The following is an 18,649-nucleotide window of genomic DNA, read 5'->3' on the forward strand; positions in this document are numbered from 1 at the left end:
TAGGTCAGTCGCTCATTGGATGAAATGGAAATGGAAACTTAATGATTTACTTAAATGAACATATCAGTGTGACACTAAGGTCCACCTTCATCCAATGTTTGCATTATATCCAATGAAATATAATTTCTCAAACTGAATAATTTCCCAAAGTTAGGTCATTGCTCAAAGTTTCTCTATACAGAACAAATAAAAGGATAGTTCACCCGAAAATGAAAATACTGTCCTGATTTACTCACCTTCCAAACCTTTGAGTTATTTCCTTCTGTTGAGCACGAAAAAATATATTTTAAAGAATGTTAGTAACCAAGCAGCTGGTGGTAGCCAGTGACTTTCACAGTACTTTTTTTTTTCTTTTTCATACTATTGAATTCAGTGGCTACCGTCAGCTGTTTGGTCACCATCACACTTTAAAATATCTTTTGTACTCAACAGAAGAAAGAAACTCATACAGATTTGGAGTTTAAAGTTGGATTATGCTACATGAGTTTTCAAATTTGAAAAAATTTCATAAACTTGCCTACTTTTAACATGGTTACAAAAGACTGATCACACACTGCCAGACTTTCAACTCATTACAAACACAACAAACTCATGGAGAAACTTGTGCCATGTTACTAAGAGATGCATGACAAATAAAAATGTGTTCTAAAATCAGATACAAATATTAAACATGTCTGATATCCGCCGACCGGATTAAATCAAAGTCTGAAGCCCATTAATACACTACACAATTTTCTGGGAAATCTGTAAATTCCGATTGCCCAAAATCTGTAGGCTGCCTCTAACCTTCAGCAGTTGTGTTGTGTATTCCAGCTTTTTGTTGATTTGTCAATGAGATGCTTCATGAATTCGTTTAAAAAAATTACATTTATATTGTCCTCAATATTGTGTAGTACTTGTTGCCATTTTGGTTTCTTCAAGCTAAAACAGCTAGTGTTAGTGTTCTAACAGTCGTGCTCTATGGGCCGCAGTCCACATGGATTTAATCTCTGATAGGGCATGTTTTACATTAGATGTCTCCTGCATTTTTGTCCCTTCAGTTTTCTTTATTCTTTCTTTCGGAACGGAAGAAAAGGAAATCGTTGTTTAGCTTGTAAACACAATCAGACAGAGGAAGTGAATGGCTTTTTTATAGAGCTAGACACACAGATGGGAGTATCCAAGCCCATTAATCGTCCTGCTTTTGAAGAATATCTAGAGGTTTACAGTTGTTTTCCCTATATTTATTTGTTTTACCCTCTCTTTCTTTGCACAGGCTGGTTTTTGGAAACCTGTACCCAGCGTACTATTCCTACAAAGCAGTGAAAACCAAAAATGTCAAAGAATATGTAAGTATAAACATGGTGTCCATTCCCATAAATTGTTTTGGGTTGTTTTTTCATTTAGCAGGCTTTTAATTCATCAAACAATTTACACATATCCACGAAAAAGGCCAAAAATGCTCGATTACATATGCCAGGCCAGTAGTTGGCGCTGTCATCTTGTTAGTAAACACTACCTGCAGGGCAGTGATGATTATATGGTGTATATGATGCGTCTCCGGTGTTGGTTGTAATATTGGTGAAGTAAATCCACACTTTGCTGGAGAAGCATTAGCAAACTCTTGAGCTACAACAACAGTACTATATACGCCACCATTGTTGTGTATGTTTGTTCGCGCTTGCTTTTAAAATTGACACATACTATGCATGTCTATATACCTAACATGTGCTACACACGCGCATGATGTAAACATTTTCAAAGATTCCCGTTTTGGGTGTTTACACGGAAACTTGCACTTTGAAAATATGTTTTCAGTCCCCAAAATGCAGATGTTGTGTAAAAGAACAGGCAAAATACATAAAATGTTTCACGTTTTCGCCTGAAAACATTGAAAACAAAAATCATGTAAACAGCCCCTCAGTCTCCTCTGAAATAACTTGAAGTTTAGTGTCCCGCTCAAGGGACATCAGTTGTTTTCATTAATCAACACTTCTACAACTTTTGGTTTACTAGATCAGATTTTTTACTGCTAAGTCACACCACTCCTTGAAATAAGATGTGAACAGCACAGCAGATTATCGTTTCTGTGCATGTTGGGGCATGTTGGGAGGGAGTGTGTGTTGGCTTGTATGTCTGGATCGGGTGACATACTCTCTGCACATAGTTGTTTTAAAGGACCCGCCCTGTGAGAACCCACCCTACATCCACAGGAGAAAGATCAATGCAGGTGTTACGTTGAAATGCTAATTCAGGTTCAGCCAGAATCAGTGTCATTTATAGTCAGCAACACCTTTAAGCAACATTGCAACATTGTGGTGAACCTGCAAAGCAGGATATAATGAGGAATAAAATGCAGAATCTGGTTTTACCCCATTGAAGTCAAACCATAATCTTCTGTGAAAGTTCTCTTTGTTCTTGTAAAATAATTTGAAGTTTTTTTTTAAAATTAAAATTGTGTTTTAAATTTGATTTACTTACCCTCATGTTGTTCCATGGAGCCTAAAGATTCAGATGCTCTCCTTTTGTTTTTGGAATGACATGATAGTGAGTAAATGAGCAAGTTTTATTTTGGGGTAGACCATCACTTTTAAATGTCATGCCTTTGTCTACTTCAGATGACTAATTTTAGGTTTCCTTAGTGGTTTTACTGGTGTTATTTCAGTACCCTAGAAATAGTTATTTGTATTAGTGCTGCATTGCAATGAATTGAGTTACTTCTACTGTGAAATTCATTCCCCTCTGTAGAAGCTATGCCAGGGCTACCTCTCCTAAACAGGACATTGTTATCCTTGAAGATCTTAAAAAAATTGTTTTTCTTTTATCCTTGAAGATCTTTACGCGCATGCCTAGTGTGCGTGAATGGTCATGTGAAATGCGTTTTCAGTTATGTAGTGTAGACTGAGATTGTTTCTGAAACACCAGTGTAAACGCGAATCATTTTTAAAATGCCATTTTAAAATGAAGAAGCACTAGTGTGAACGGGGCCTGAGTGTGACATAAGTTGTTTAAAACGAAACAAATCTATGATTTGTTTTGTTACAATCTGTCAGCTGTGTTTGCCAGAACTTTACTGTTAAAATGGTAGCAACATTAAAAAAGTTTTTATATAAAAACATTAACTTTATATTATGTTAAAATACCAAAGTATTAAAATCTGTTTTATATCTTTATTATATACTGAAACCACCATAAAAACATAAGGGGTTCAAACTAGGGCTGGGACAACGCGTCGAGGTCATCGATGACGTCGACGCAAAAAATACGTCGACGCAAAATATGCGCATCGATTCGTCGACCTGTTTTTATTTCTCTAAAAAACGTTTGCAAACCGTTTACCTTATGTGCGCTGAATATATGCGATGGCCGGATCAACATTCTGTCCAACGTTATATAACCAGTCCAGGGGTTTTTCTGCATTGATCTTTTTTTTTGGCGGCTGTCAAAGCCTTATTTGATCGGTGAGTGACAGTGACAGGGCGCGTACGAGAGAGAGCCCCGGCTGCGCGCGCACTCATAGTCTTCAAACAACACGAGCGCTTCTTGCTCTCTCTCTTGTGCATATTAATCAAAATCATTAAACACGATAGAAAAAGGGCGAAACACCACGCGCAGTTTCACTCACAGTCTTCAAACTACACGAGCACTCTCTCTCTCTCTCTCTCTTCACCCACCCCCCTCCCCTCGTGAATATTAACCAAAATCATTAGACACGATAGAAAAAGGGCGGAACGCCAAAGTTTCACGTGGAGCATTCGGAGATTTTTTTTCTCCATTTTTTTCTTCTTTTTTTTTTTGGAAAAGCACTCTCTGTATTAGCTTAAAGCCCTAAAGTTTACATTGGTTACTGTATTCTTTCAATTGCTCTAAACAAGTATTTTGGGTGAACTTTTTTATTGAATGCTAGAAATCAAGTTGTTGTTTTTTCATCTGAAAGAAGAACTTTTTTTCAGTAAGCTAGGCCCTATGTGTTCAGTAAGCTTGTTTCAGTAAGCTATGTGTTTTCAAGACTTCAAGGTTTTATTGAATGCTATCTCTATACAAGTGCAAAGTAATGCATTCTTAGTCAGTCTTTTATTTTGTAATTTTAAGAGCAATAAACATATATTGCAATGTTAAGGAATTCATGTTTTTTTCATTCAGATATGTAAATCAACATGTATAAATTGTTAGTAGTCAATTAATGGGGAGATAATCGAAATCGAATCGGTCTGGAAAAATTAATCGTTAGATTAATCGATGCATCGAAAAAATAATCGCTAGATTAATCGTTTAAAAAATAATCATTTATCCCAGCCCTAGTTCAAACACATCAATACAGCATTATGGTCACATATGAAACTAAAATACTGCAATAAAAACATTTATATTTACATTAGGGCTGGGCAAGTTGACACGTTATTATCCAATAACACATTAATTGATTAATGCCAACAATTATTTTATTGCGCGTTAAAGCAGTTTTTTATTATTATGAAAGTATGTTGCTCACTGGCTCTGAATACACAAACAGACAAATCATAGATTACAGGAGAGGATGCTCCCGATCAAATTATTTAGTCTAAGCATCAACATTCACAAACCACTGTCCATTGTTATTTTTAACAGAAAAGAATGCAACGAGCTCATAATCAGGACTTTATAAGTTGGAAATAGGAAGTTTCTGAAAGCACGTGAAGACAGCAGAGAAGCGCTCGCACAACACAGTGAAGTGAATCATTTTGTTAACTTTGTGGTTTATTATTTTAAGTTGTATGGGATGCGGTAACACACATCCCTCTCACATTATATTGATTTACAGACCTATCACTTTAGCTTCTCAGAAATATTCACGCAATCATGCAGCACGTATCAGAAGATCTGCTCTCTGGCGCGGTTAGCGCTCACATTCTGATCTATATATAACTGAATCACACTAGTCAAACTAACCAGGCTTTGGGCGTCAAACGCACTCTGGCACGGTTAAGATTGCCTAGTGTGAGCACATCTTAATTATTCTCCCGCATCCTGCACACACAAGTCTCTACCCGCACATCAAGTGTTGTCCCGCGCCGCACTGTGCTGCGATGGGTCCCGTGATCGTGCAGGTCTCTAATAGGAAGGTGCCTGTTATAATGTTATGATCGAGGCTCTGGACTACATGCATTACTCAATGTCGGACACGTTTATGTAAACAGCAGTAGCAGCATCAAGGACACTGGCAGCCCAACATCACAAATGTTTATACGCTTTGCTTGAATGTAGAATGTTCCTGAATGTTCAAGTGGAAAGTCAGTTTCGGTAAACTTTGAATTTTAATAGCAAACCTTTGGAAAAAAAGAAGAAAGCTCAATCGACCGCAAAAAGCTGCTTTTTAAAAACATGTCATAACCGTTTCTGCATTTGCCTTTAAGTGCAGACTGGTAATTGAGAAACCTCTTTCAAATCACTTTCAAAATAGAACTAGACATATAATGCTTTGTGTTGAAGGCCTTTTTATAGGGCCGGTGGACTGGAGCTGCTGGTTTACGTTGGACTTAAAATAAAGTTTAAAGGCAGCTTGACAAGGCCTGTGTTTACTAGCATAGACTAGATGCTCTTAGAAACCGCAGTGTGGTTTTTCCTCTCGGAGCGAATCTGTACAATGCCTACAACTCCTGTTTGTTAGATAAACAGAGCTGGTCAGCTCATATGTCTCTCTGCTCAGTTTAAATGTTGAACAAAGAAACCTTTCCACGGTACACACGCAGAGCAGGAAAGGAATACGTCCATTCACATTCAGGAAACTTCAAAGGGGTTTTTTTTCCATTGGAAATCCAGGCTACACAACTGCATTGCAGAACAGGAAAGGCATGCTTGTCTTGGACGCCAGCCCATTCATGAATCGCCTTCGACCTGGTTCTTTGAGATGGAACAAAGCAGTGGAAATTCTGCTTACATCTCACATACTTCTCTAAATGAAGCCAGGTAATTGCAGACTTGTAATAAATAGGATTGTCTGCAGGATTATGGGAGAAAGGCTTCTACATCTGATTAGATTTCTTGCTTCGATGCAGTCCACAACCAAAGCGCTCCACCACTGGTGGATTTCCACAGCGGTCCACCGCTGGTGGATTTCGATTGACGGTTTGTCACAGAGCGACAGCTTTCCTGCAGCTGATGCAAAGCATTGATCTCTCTCAGACCACTGAAGGTTCATTGGAAGGACACCAATTAAATCTGACGCCTCCTGTCAGGCTGGTAATGCTGCCTCTGCATGGATTCATTTGACTTTGTTCAGTGAGGCTGAAAATATCACCTAATACCTCCGAGAGCTGCAGCTCAAGGCTGGGGATCACATGACTGTCTGCACGGGCGTTTGAAATTGAAATGCTAAGAAGCTGGCTGAAAGCTCGCTGTTGTTGAGAGCAGAGGAGAGGTAGAGCATACCAAACAGGTCCTTCTGCAGAGAGACACACACAGAAAACTGGGATGGAAATTAATGTCACGGCCATAATGATTTTTTGTTGCTCTTGACTGTGTTTCCGTCTCCTCCTAGTAAAAAAAAGGTGCACTTGGATTTGTGTTAGCGAGCCACTGTGCAGAAAGATTAGGCGTTGTCTCTACTGAATGGAAAAAAAAATGCATGAATGAGTTTTATTTTCATTTTCTTTAGCATAGTACCAGGTGTTTTATGTTTTAGTGTGTCACATCTCCTGGCTTTGGCAGAAGGTGATCAGTGCTGCATTAAGTGTAGCACTTGGCTTGGAATGCAGAGTATTTCTTTGTTGTGTATTGGTATCACCCAGTTGGAGTTTTTTGTTAGTTTTAATTGCTGTCCAGCTGTTCGAGGCAGAGACAGCTTATTCTATAACCTAAACTAAACAGTTTATCTGTCTGTCCATCATAGTGCAGTACTGCCCACTTTTTCATTGGCCATGATTCTGGAAGATTAATTGAAAGTTTTAATATATATATATATATATATATATTAGGGGTGGGCGATATCTCGATATTTAAAATATATCGAGCTATTTTTTAAACATGATATGGATTTTGACATATCGTATATATCGCTATATTGTTTAATTCTGATTCCGCTACTTTGCTTGTTTGTCTTCTCTGTGCTATGCTCGCCCCCGTCTCCTTGATTTTGTTCCACCTCCCCTCGAGTTGAACATTGCGTCGTCCGCAACCAGCCCGGAGGCTGCAGAACTAGTCAAAAAAAAAAAAAAGGACAACTGGCTCCATTATATGGAGATACCTCAGTTTTAAGGCGTATGGCGAACAGCAGGCAGATGTCTACTATAGGGCCCTATGATTTCTGCGATGCAGAAAACGTGGACGGTATCCAGTCATAAAAATGGAATTACAGTATAACGTGGAATGTCACGGAATTTGTAAAATTTTAAATGAAATATACAAAAGTAGGTCATTGCACTCACATCAAATCATGATATGGACTAATATCTGTAAATATTAAGCCGGAAAATGTTTTAATTTAAATATGAATCCTGCATGTTCTGCGTGTCTGTGTTAATGAATGGAGCAGAAGCGCGCCTTCGTTTATCACACACACGGAAGCGCGTGTGACGCTCGCGGTCATTTCTGCGTCTTTCCTCTCACTAGCGTCATATATCACATCATAGACTGTAGTATCACATACACAGAACTGTAAAGGTAAACCCGTAAAAATAAAAGTATTTGCCAGAAATCTATTATTATTGTTCAGAAGAATGTACATAGCCTACTACTACTAATATTAAAATGTAACATAATTCAAGGAATAATCACACAACATTTCTTCCATGTTTTATTTTTAATAGTAAATCCCCTTTGTTTAACCAAAAATAAGGTTTGCTTAATTTTAAATAATTAAAAGATAAATTAAATGAATGTTTTATGCCTTCATTTGATAACCAGAAAAATGTGAATACACAGAGTTTCAGAGGGGGGAAAAGGCTATTTTAAAAATTGTAACAAATTAAGCTGTTTTTATGAATTTAAATAATTATACTTGCTTAAACACAAAATTAGGTAACAATAAAACATATGGTGAAGAAAAAATAAAAATTTCATAGGGCCCTACACATGTAATATTTGGCATATTTGTTTTTACAGTAGTTTTTGGGGGGTTATTTTCCCTGTAAAGATATCGAGATATATATCGTATATCAAGATATATTTTTTGCTCCATATCGCCCAGCCCTTCAAAGTAATTTTGTGATTCACTTTGTAGCTGGTTGGTTTGATTCACGGCTTATAACTCTTTAGATAAACTTAAAAATCCCTATGGGTACTACCACATACTTCCAGAACACATACTTGTGTATATACACAAAAGGTACAGAACTGTGAGAACTACAATCCCAAGAATCACTGTGAACACTATCATTGTTAATTGGAGAAATATTTGAGAAATAATTAATTTAAAGATTGATTTTATTGATGCCACTGTACTTTTAATCAGTAGAAAAATACACATTTTTGTATTTGGGAAGTGATGGATAATGTACAGCACCATGATCATGTCAGGGTTTCTTTTGAAATATTGACCAGGTTTATTTTGTGACCGTGGCCTGCTTTTTAGTTTTTTCTCGGTGTGATGGTTCATATCTATACCCTGTTAAAAAGAATTCAAACCGAACAAATTTTTTTTATTTAAAATGTAAAAAGAAATCAATAATTGATTACTGTTTAGGTCACAGTTTCTGTATCAGTGCAAAAAAAAAATTTTGTGCTATGTGCGTTTATTTCTAATTTAGTACATGAATGTGTGTATTATGCATTCCTTCGAAAAAATCATGTTTGTTTCCTTCCTTTTTCAGGTGCGATGGATGATGTACTGGATTGTTTTTGCCCTGTTTACAGTAGTGGAGACTGTCACAGATCTAACCATAGCCTGGTGAGTCTGACGATTGAGTCTTCCTTTACACCAGCGGCGCATTTTCCTGATTACAAGTGATTCATGTCAGGTCAAAGAAGAAGGCCGTTTCATTTAAGATCTTGTTTTTGTATCCCTAGACCAAGGAATGCAGAGAAGCAGTCAGGGTTTAGTGAAACAAAGTTGGCATTTTAATTTAGAGTAGCACAAATTAATTTGTTGGAATACAGCTTTAATGATTGTAATTATGTTAGCTGATTAATCAGATGTAACGTGGGTCCTCATATCTTTCTTTCTCCCCTCTGATCTGAAGGTTTCCCCTCTATTACGAGATCAAGATTGCGTTTGTGATCTGGCTTCTGTCTCCCTACACGAGAGGAGCTAGTGTCATCTACAGAAAAGCCCTTCATCCTCTGTTGTCCTCCAAAGAAAGGGTGAATCTATGCTTCATACACTGGTTTTTGCAAAGCATTTGAGCAGATATTCTACTATTTTTCACCATAATGCAAAATGAAAGATGATTTTTTTTTTTTTTTTGCTGTTCTGCAACCCTATAAGAACAGACCACCAGCTGATAACTACAGATCTAGTCTTCCTTTACTCATTTACAATTCTGTATTTGCATATTTTATTGTTTGGCTATGTACTTTGTGACCAGAAAGTACTCAATCTTGCCATAAATGTTCTTGAAGGAAATTGATGACTACATAGTCCAGGCGAAAGAACGAAGCTATGAGACCATGGTGAACTTCGGCAAGCAGGGCCTGACCATTGCTGCAACTGCTGCCGTCTCTGCTGCTGTCAAGGCAAGTGTGTGTGTGTGTGTGCTGAATATAGACACACAGAATGCTAGAGCTGTTTTGAACAGTTTATATATAGTTCTGCCTCTGATATGCAGGTTTATACTTTGTGGGTGTTTCCAATTTCAGTAATGAAGCTAGCTTGAGTCCTTTTAAAGTCTACATGAAATCATAACAGACCATACATGCTTTCTTTATAATCTTTTTCTTTGAATGTTCTGTTTCACTCAGGACTTCAATACCCTTTGAAAGTATAGATTAAAATAGTTTTGTTGTTGTTGAAATTATTACTTTTTTTCCAGCATTAAATTGATCCTAAGTGACATTTGTTACACACTTTATATGTTGTATATATGAAGTTATTTATATGTAAACATCCGAAAAACAATTGTGCAGTTTCCACAAAAATATTAAGCAGCACAACTGTTTTTAACATCGACGCTGCTCAAGAAACATTTATTGTAATCAAATCAGCATATCTGAATAATTTCTGATGGATCACTTGATACTGAAAACTGGAATAATGGCTGCTTAACTGGAAGTTGAAAGTTAACTGGTTACATTTTACATTTATGCATTTAGCAGACGCTTTTATCCAAAGTGACTTACAGTGCATTCAGTCTATACATTTTTTATGTCTATATTTTTTTTTCCAGTATGTTGCACATGACACTTTACCTTAACCGTTTTTTTTCTGTCCCTATTCCCTGTGCAAAAAAGAGCTCAAGTGCACCGGCACAAACCTGCAATACCAGCAATAAATGACACACTAATGACTTTCATTTGCAAGCAAAGGTCACTGTTCCTTTGTGAAAACAACCCAAAGCCATTAGTATAAGTGCAGTAGTAAATGTAATCATGCTGCTATCCTAATCAAAAGCAGAACACAGGGCTTCTCGACAGTTTTTTCGCTTGGCCACTGTCCTGCCTAGGCTCACTCTGAAAAGATGCCGTTATTGAAAGACGTCTCTAAAGTGGAGCCAGTGAGCTTGTAAAAGGCTTATTCTTAAACGCTGCCATATTTTCTTCTTTTTTTGCTTTTACCCTCCTTCTGGCATGTTGCTTCTGTTTTCTTTGTCGAATCCTCTCTTTGGTGATCATCTTTATCTTGTTACCTTGTACTGATATAGTCTGCTCTATAGGAATACTGCAGCCCTGCTCTCTCCAGTGCAGGTAATGCTATAGTGTCTACAGCATGTGAAAAAGCAGTGTCATTTTAACAGCTTTTAGCTCATGCTTTCATTTGCCCATTTTTTCATTGTTTTTCTACATTTTTGCAAACTAAAACATGGTGTTAAGCACTAATAGTATTATTACATCAGTTTAGCACCTAAGCCTAAAATGTTCCTATTTTTGTTTTTAATCTTATGTCCTTTGTTCAGTAATGCTCTCTTCCAAAACCCAAGTGTGCTGCATATGTAAGCAACATTTCAAGGCATAATTCTAGCATAGTTGTGCTGCCTTCTAAACGTGTGGTCACATTAGCACAGTTTTGTCCATTTATTCCTGCGAATTAACAAGTGGAGGAGGGTGCTAAAAAAAAGCACTTTCCACGGATATTGAAAAGTGTTCCATAACACCCTCAGATCTTAAATCTTCCATAGTATATTATGTCATAAACAATTGGCAAAATAAATCCGCATTTGAGTATGAAATTAACTCCACTGTGGGTGAAAGTCACTTCTTTATTTCCATTAACTGCTGTGATCAGATCACATAATACACAATGTTGAATAGGACATTCCAGAATCACACCTTAATTCTTAAAGGGTTACTTCAGCCAAATATGAAAAGTTTGTCATAAATTACTCCTCATGTTGCTCCAAACCCATAAGACTTTTGTTCATCTTCAAAACACAGATTAAGATATTTTTGATGAAATCTGAGAGTTTTCTGACCCAGCATAGACCGCAATGAAATTACAACGTTTAAGGCGCAGAAAGGTATTAAGGACATTGATAAAATAGTCCATGTGATATCAGTGGTTCAATCATAGTTTGCTGATGCAGGAGCCGGCATTCTGACATAAAACCTGGGTGCACTGCGGCTTGTTTGCAAAGAGAGGAGTTTTATGCATGCATTGTGGTACTATTGTGAACGCGTGTCGAATTCTGAAACACAAGAGAAGAAATTCAGCCATTATTTTTTCGTTTTGTTGTATCCTCATAGCTTCATAAAATTAAGGTTGGTGTCACATGGACTATATTATCAAATCCATAAACATTTCAGTTGTGTTGCTGCCTATGCAAGGTCAGAAAGCTCTCGGATTTCATAAAAAATATCTTAATTTGTGTTTTGAAGGTTTGAAATGTCATGAGGGTGAGTAATTAATGACAGAATTAAATTTTTGGGGAGAACTATCCCTTTAATAACAAATGAAGATCTACCAATATGCCAGATTTCTTTTGAACATATTTTATTAATTTCTGCTAGTTTAAGTTGTCTACCAGAATCAACCCAGAATTAATTTTAGAATTATCTAATGCCATCTTTTAAAACCTTATATAAGTTTTTAAATTGTAATTGTTCTTTATACTAATTCAGCTTGTTACTCGTCATATAAATAGCTATGGAAGCTGGCATGGTGTTAAATAAAAAATAAAAAACACCAACCAACCATTGTCTGAATTAATAATGTAGTTTTAGGCATGTAATATGCATTCATTTTTCTGCCACAGAAATCAGTTTCAAACAGCTTTATGTTGGCCATTGCCCTAAAATTCCCATTTGCTTGGATTCCAAAAATTACCAGAAATTACTTTTTTTTTTTTTTTAATGAAATTTTGCCAAATACAGTAAATGCGAATTCATCTTAAGATAACTTTCAGCCAAATTCTAAGGTGAAAGTACTGTGATGAACTCAGTGGGAAAAAAATTCATAAAAGATGGCAAATAAAGCAAGAATTTGGGACTTGTTAATATACTTCTGTCATGTGATATATATAAATTCAATTTGATTTCACTGCTGACATGCCAATGCCAAATCTACGGGTCTGTTTGTTCAGCTGCTACAGGGCAGCTCACTAGGTAACAGGTCACTTGGAACAGAGCCCAAATCTTATCTTCGTTCATTCATTCATTCATTCATACATGCATGCATGTTGTAATGATGTCTGTGCACTCTTGTTATGCTCAGTTAAGGCTGTCCTGTGTGTTTTCAGCATTGATGTGTTTATCCTAACTGGGGGCTGTTTTGTCTCTACAGGGTCAAGGTGCCATCACGGAGAAGCTCAGGAGCTTCAGCATGCATGACCTTACCCAGATCCCTCAAGATGACACGTATTCATCATACAGGTCCAACCCAGCCAGAAGAGCCATCATGGACCAGCCAGACGGAGCTGGTAATTCTTACCTCGCAGATTAATTATTAACACTCCATCCTTTGTTTCCTTTCACACTGGTGTTTCTCAGCTGTGTCCACAACAGAAGGCAGATGCCTTACTCTGGCTAACAGGCAGAAACTCAAAAGAGGTTCCAGTGCATTGTAACGTCACCTCTAATGATGCCGAACAAATGAGCTTCAGAGGTGATCTCGCAAATATTTAATCAACAGAGTGCATATTTTTCAGTATCAATCAGATAAAAACAATAGACAGTAATGAAAATGCCATCTTCCGACTGTTTCTTTCCACCATCTGCCACACAGGGTTGTGGCGTATTATAAGCACACGCTGTCTTCATAAACCAGATGAAACCATCATAGTAGACAGGATGTTACACAAACATTGAATTCAGATGTGCTTTGATGTCGCCTGCGAAAGCAGCATTTTTTGAGGTTTCAGACACAGCCTTTGTGTGACACAGCTAGCGGGAAAGTGTCTGTAAAGATGTTTAGTAGAGCAAGTAAAGCCATCGAGCCGTCATAATGATATCTCATCTAAATCTCACATGATTCTGGAAATCACTGCCGTGTTAACTGGGTTTGGAGCAAATGGAATGGATTCGGTATTTGTCTCAGGCACCGGAGGATAATAAGTAATAGCGGCACGTTCCTACTGCTGCTTTGTGAGAAGATGAAGAAGAGGAAAAAACAGCTCAGGGAGGCTCCGAGCGGAATACCTAATGTGCTTCTATCTCAGTATGCTAATGCGTCCGCCGCGTTTGAAATTCCGCTGGCATCCAGGTCATTTTCATCTCGTCTGCAATGAAGCCATCAGAAAGCCAGCTCTTCCGAAATGGCATTCCCTTTCAGAAGCTCAAAGCCAAGGTGAAAGATCCCGACTGATCAAACGAGCTGCTAATTGCAGTTTGAATTTAAAAACATGAGATAGCCTATTAAAAGAGAGGCTCAAGCGTGTTATTTATTCGCTCATGCTTTAACCTGTTTGGTTTTTGCTATTTCTAATGAGTGCAGGTCAGCTATAAGTGACGGGCATGATATAAAACTCTCCTGTCAGTCATATTTACACAAGTATAGGAGTCTTCTGATATTGCAGAGTAGAACTCGTGTGAATGCATAGGTGCACAGTTTTCATTGTCAATTGTGAATTTTCCAATGATTTTAATGTGCTTATTTAATGTGCCCATTAAAGAGCACGTAATTTAATTTTTTAATTCTTTATTTATTTATTTATTTATATATATATATATATGTTTTTTTTCCCATTTTAATGAATCAATTAAAACTTTTAATAACAATTACTGTAGTTTTGAAAAAAAAAAACTATTATAGGCAGTATACCATGTATGTATGTATGTATGTATGTATTTGTATATATATATATGCTTTACTGTGTGTGATAGAGAAAGAGTTATAGTTCTTCTGGTTATGTGTTGGACTGCCCTTCAGAGCTGCAAAAAATAACGAAAGACCTGTCTTCTGCATCTTTATACTTGTCCTCTTTCAAAGCTCTTTCTGCTTAGTTTGATCAAGGTCTTAACAGAATTAGAATAGTTTTAGAAAATGAATTGCATACTTTTTTTAAATCCCAAGGAAGTTGTTATATTTCAGTAATTGAAAACAGCGGAGGGTGTGGAAACAAACAAAGGAAAGTTTTTCAAGATCTTCGGTTTCTGTGTTTCTTCTGCCCCCTTCTGGTGGAATGGAGACCTGCACACACCTTCAGTTGTGTGCAGTGCAGTTTGGGACAGTATGCAGTCTTGTTCTAGCCTGTCTTCTGGGTGATGGCGTGTGCAGTTAACCTGGCTGGATTGCTGTTAGGCGTCCTGGGACAGGCTGACTCTGCCGAGCTCCCAGAGTGACCCGGGGAACCCAGAGGTGATGGTGCCAGGAGCGGCCTGAACCCGGCAGCTGCTCTCTCTCTTGCTCCTACTTGTCCTTTCTCCACGGCTGAAATCACATTCCCACCGTTTACAATGAACTGGATCTCAACTGGTCAGTTGCGACCCAAAAATTTGTCTGTTCTGATAGGGCAATGGATGGGAAAAACAATGCTAAATGCAGAATAATAAACAAATAATCATGTACAGTTAGATAAATAAATAAGCTTATATTGATAACAGCCATATCTTGTTGACATAGTATTTTTGCACAAATTCATGTGTCACCTGTTCATCAAAAACATTTGCATGCTTACAGAAGTATGATTTTTCATTTTATTGGGCCCATAGTTTAAAATGTATGTATTTGAATATTAATGAATAAATATGTAAATGCCTTCTGCTCAGTGTTCGATGTGAGACACATTTTTTGTACAGTAGACAATATTGGTTCTGTGTTACTGGGTCGCCAGTGTAAATTCTGGGCTTTAAGACGAAAGCTGTTTGAGGAGCACTGATCTCGATCGTGCCTGCTGTTCGGTCTCATCAACATCTTGTTTTCTTATCTCTCAACCTGTTTGTTTTGTAGAGTATTGTCATGGTGATGACGATGACAGGAGTGATGACGAGGGTAAGACTGTATACTCTGAAGATGAAGCCGTGTCTCATCATGGGCTCAGACGATCTCAGAGCGTCAAGATGACGCGCTCAAAACTGCGCAGAGATGTAAGTCCAACAAATCCTTAAAGCACATCTCTATTTTGTTCTTAAAGTAGTTCAATAAACATTACATTACGCCTACAAATAGCCTTAGCATAGGATGTTCAAAGCCATTTTTAAATTTGCTTTATTTTATTTAGGGAACCAGGTAACAGTTTGAATGCAGCAGGTTTTAATAATTGTTTTATAAATAGAAAATATGTATAAAATAAAAACATATTTCCTCCTTTAAACATAGCAACTCATTATGGTCATTGTTCTATAGAAAAGTCCAATTATGTCTTTATAATTGCATTAAAGTTCCTGTTGTTCTGAAAATACTGTATACATGTAGCATTTCAGCTCATGTTAACACATTTAAAGAAATGGTTTACAACAACCAAAAAAATGCTGAAAATATTCTCTCCCTCGGGTTATCCAATATGTAGATGAGTTTGTTAGTTCATTGGAACAGATCTAGAGACATTTAGCATTTCATCACTTGATCCTCTGTAGTGAATGGGTGCCGTCAGAATTAGTTCAGACAGCTGATAAAAAAAAAAAATCACGTAATCCACACCACTCCAGTCCATAAATGAAGTCTTGTGAAGCGAAAAGCTGCGTGTTTGTAATAAAAATGTTTAAAGTTAAAATGTTAAAGTTAAAGTTAAAAGTGTTTTTTTTTTTGTTAGCTGTTTTTATTTGCTGTTTGGATTCTGACGGCACCCATTCACTGCATAGGATCAGTTGGTGAGCAATTGATGTATTGCTTTTCCAAATCTGCTCTGATAAAGAAACGTATTTACCCCTTAGATGGCCTGAGTGTTGGTAAAGTTATAAAGTTGTAATTTTCATGAACTATTCCTTTAACAAACAACCTTGACTATTTAATCAAATTAATTTTTTTTTGGTCAATCATTAAACCTTTTCCTCTGTTGCGTTGTGTTGAAGTGTGCACACTGTAAGAAGCATTTAAAATTTAGTAGCAACTCGCGTATATTCACAATATTGTCTTGAATTTGTTACATTTAAAAGTAAGAATTTCAAAGTAAAAATCATGTTCTGCATTGTAGGAACAAACTTTATTTAAAAGCGTTAAGTACTGTAAAAGTGACATCACTGATGGAGGTTTGCTGTGTCATTTTTATCATTTAGTTATTGAAGTTCTTATTCAAATCATGTTATCTTGAGTTTATTATTGTTTATGGCCCTCTTGACTTGCACTGTGCATGAGCTTAATTCTGATAACTAATGCTTGTCATTCATTGATCACAGGCACGTTATGGATCTCTGAAGATCAAAGGGAGGAAAAGACCAGCAATCAATGCCATGACTTTCTCCAGCGTGGATAACTGAGCTGACTACTGATGTGTGGGATGTGTCCACTTTATCAGACAACCAGTGTGTTCATATTCTTCTCTTTCCATAAGGGCTGTGGACTTTCCACTTTTTCACTGATACACCAGCAGATCTATTTATTACTTCTACCAGCAAGTCTGTACATACAGTGAGTGTCATGAGTTAGAGTACTATATGAAGCGTAAGGGGTTTGACTGATGCTTTTATTTGTAAGGCATGGCTTTATTGGTCTGAATTTGACATTCAGATTTCTGTCTCCAGTATTTGTATTTAGAAATGTGTCCTCTTTGGATGTGGGTTTTATATTTCTGTTTTCACACTACCGCTGCCTTTCAGAAGATGTTTTAAGTAGTTTTTACAATTGTGGTTTAGGTAGGAATAGTGATTCTCAAAAATGATTTGTCCGCATCAGACCAAAAGTGTCTCTTATCAGTAATAGAGAAAATACCAAAGAGAACAAAAGGCAGTGTTGCATAAATGTTAATACAATTTTTAAATGTTCAAAAAGTCTGCTGTTGTTTTCTTTATTATTGATGGTATTTGGGTTTAAAGAAAACCCCTTTTGCACATTCTTTAAATCCTTGATTTAAACCTTCACTTCTGGTCTTCATGCAGAATGTTCTTTATCTGTGTGATTCGAAATGAATGCAATAATCTGAATAAAGCTGAAATGTTGTAATGCAAAAATTTTTTATTGTTTATGCTTTATCCAAATATTTAAAACCAAATATTATTTATACTGGGGATAGACAGTTGATATAAATTCAAAGCATTGTCAGCAGTATGCCGTACTTTAAATCCGTTTGAGTGATTTCTTCTATAATTACGATATGTGTAATTTTTTCACAATCGTAACCTTGTCGAGTCGATAAATAATAAAAAAATGCATTAAGAGCAATATATATTTGATATACAAGTGTATATATACGAAACGTCCAGCATCTGTGTAACCTCTCAGTTGCTTTTAGGTAATGCTTGTTGATGACATGATGTCTCTGCAGTGTAATAGTAATAAAAATTAGGTGCGTGGAGACATTTGACTTGTATATTCTCAAGCACCACCATGTTGAGCTCTCACGACTATTCATGAAGCGTGTTGAGATCCAAAGCAGAACCGGAGATTTGAGCTTCACTCAGTGTGAGACACAGAGGAGTGAAGATGTCTGAAACCCCCATCAGACACATCATTAAAGTGTAATGGTACAGCTGCATCATCTTATCTTCTAACGTCTCTTTCATCAAGGAGCACTCATGCACTTAATGCTTAAAGTTCCTAAGACCTCAAACTTTGATTTGGTCTCATAAATACAATAAAATAATCAGATTGAACTTAAAACAATATTTAAGATTTGGGCTTGCGGATGTCATTACGCGCGTCGTCCGCTAGAGGTCAGACCTAGATAAGGTCATCTTTCCACGAATAGCATCCAATCCAATAGTGCTTTTTCATAGCATTAGGCGCAAAAAAAACCCCCAATTTTTTTTTTTTTTTTTTTTTTGCATATAATTCGATATGATATAGTCTAGTATAATATTGACTTATGGAAACTTTGTGGTGATTTTGAAGTGACATTAAATCGAGCATTAAACCCTTTTACTAAAGTTATAGCAAGAAAAAATCCAATCGTGTTTATAAAATTTACGGGAAATACATTTATCAGTAACTACCAGGTTTTATTGATTTTTGATATATAAATTAAGAATTTAAATACAAGAGTTGCATATGAATGTCGAGGCAGCAGTGAGCTTT

General features: G+C 36.8%; 1 protein-coding gene across 2 annotated transcripts in view; it reads left to right on the forward strand.

Moving 5' to 3' along the window:
* The window catches only part of LOC132122030 (receptor expression-enhancing protein 3), a 32,852-nt gene extending 15,323 nt beyond the window's left edge, over positions 1 to 17,529 (forward strand). Inside the window, exons 2-8 of one of the 2 annotated variants that reach the window (XM_059531869.1) lie at positions 1,256 to 1,328; positions 8,766 to 8,842; positions 9,135 to 9,255; positions 9,514 to 9,627; positions 12,827 to 12,962; positions 15,431 to 15,567; positions 16,816 to 17,529. In XM_059531869.1, coding sequence (XP_059387852.1) covers positions 1,256 to 1,328; positions 8,766 to 8,842; positions 9,135 to 9,255; positions 9,514 to 9,627; positions 12,827 to 12,962; positions 15,431 to 15,567; positions 16,816 to 16,896 — 739 coding nt within the window. In that variant the 3' untranslated portion in view covers positions 16,897 to 17,529. The remainder of the gene's footprint in view (positions 1 to 1,255; positions 1,329 to 8,765; positions 8,843 to 9,134; positions 9,256 to 9,513; positions 9,628 to 12,826; positions 12,963 to 15,430; positions 15,568 to 16,815) is intronic. The other variant, XM_059531870.1, reaches the window with a different exon arrangement.
* Positions 17,530 to 18,649: the final 1,120 nt, after the last annotated feature.

The sequence above is a fragment of the Carassius carassius genome, chromosome 40 (genome assembly GCF_963082965.1).
Source record: "Carassius carassius chromosome 40, fCarCar2.1, whole genome shotgun sequence".
Classification (NCBI taxonomy): domain Eukaryota; kingdom Metazoa; phylum Chordata; class Actinopteri; order Cypriniformes; family Cyprinidae; genus Carassius; species Carassius carassius.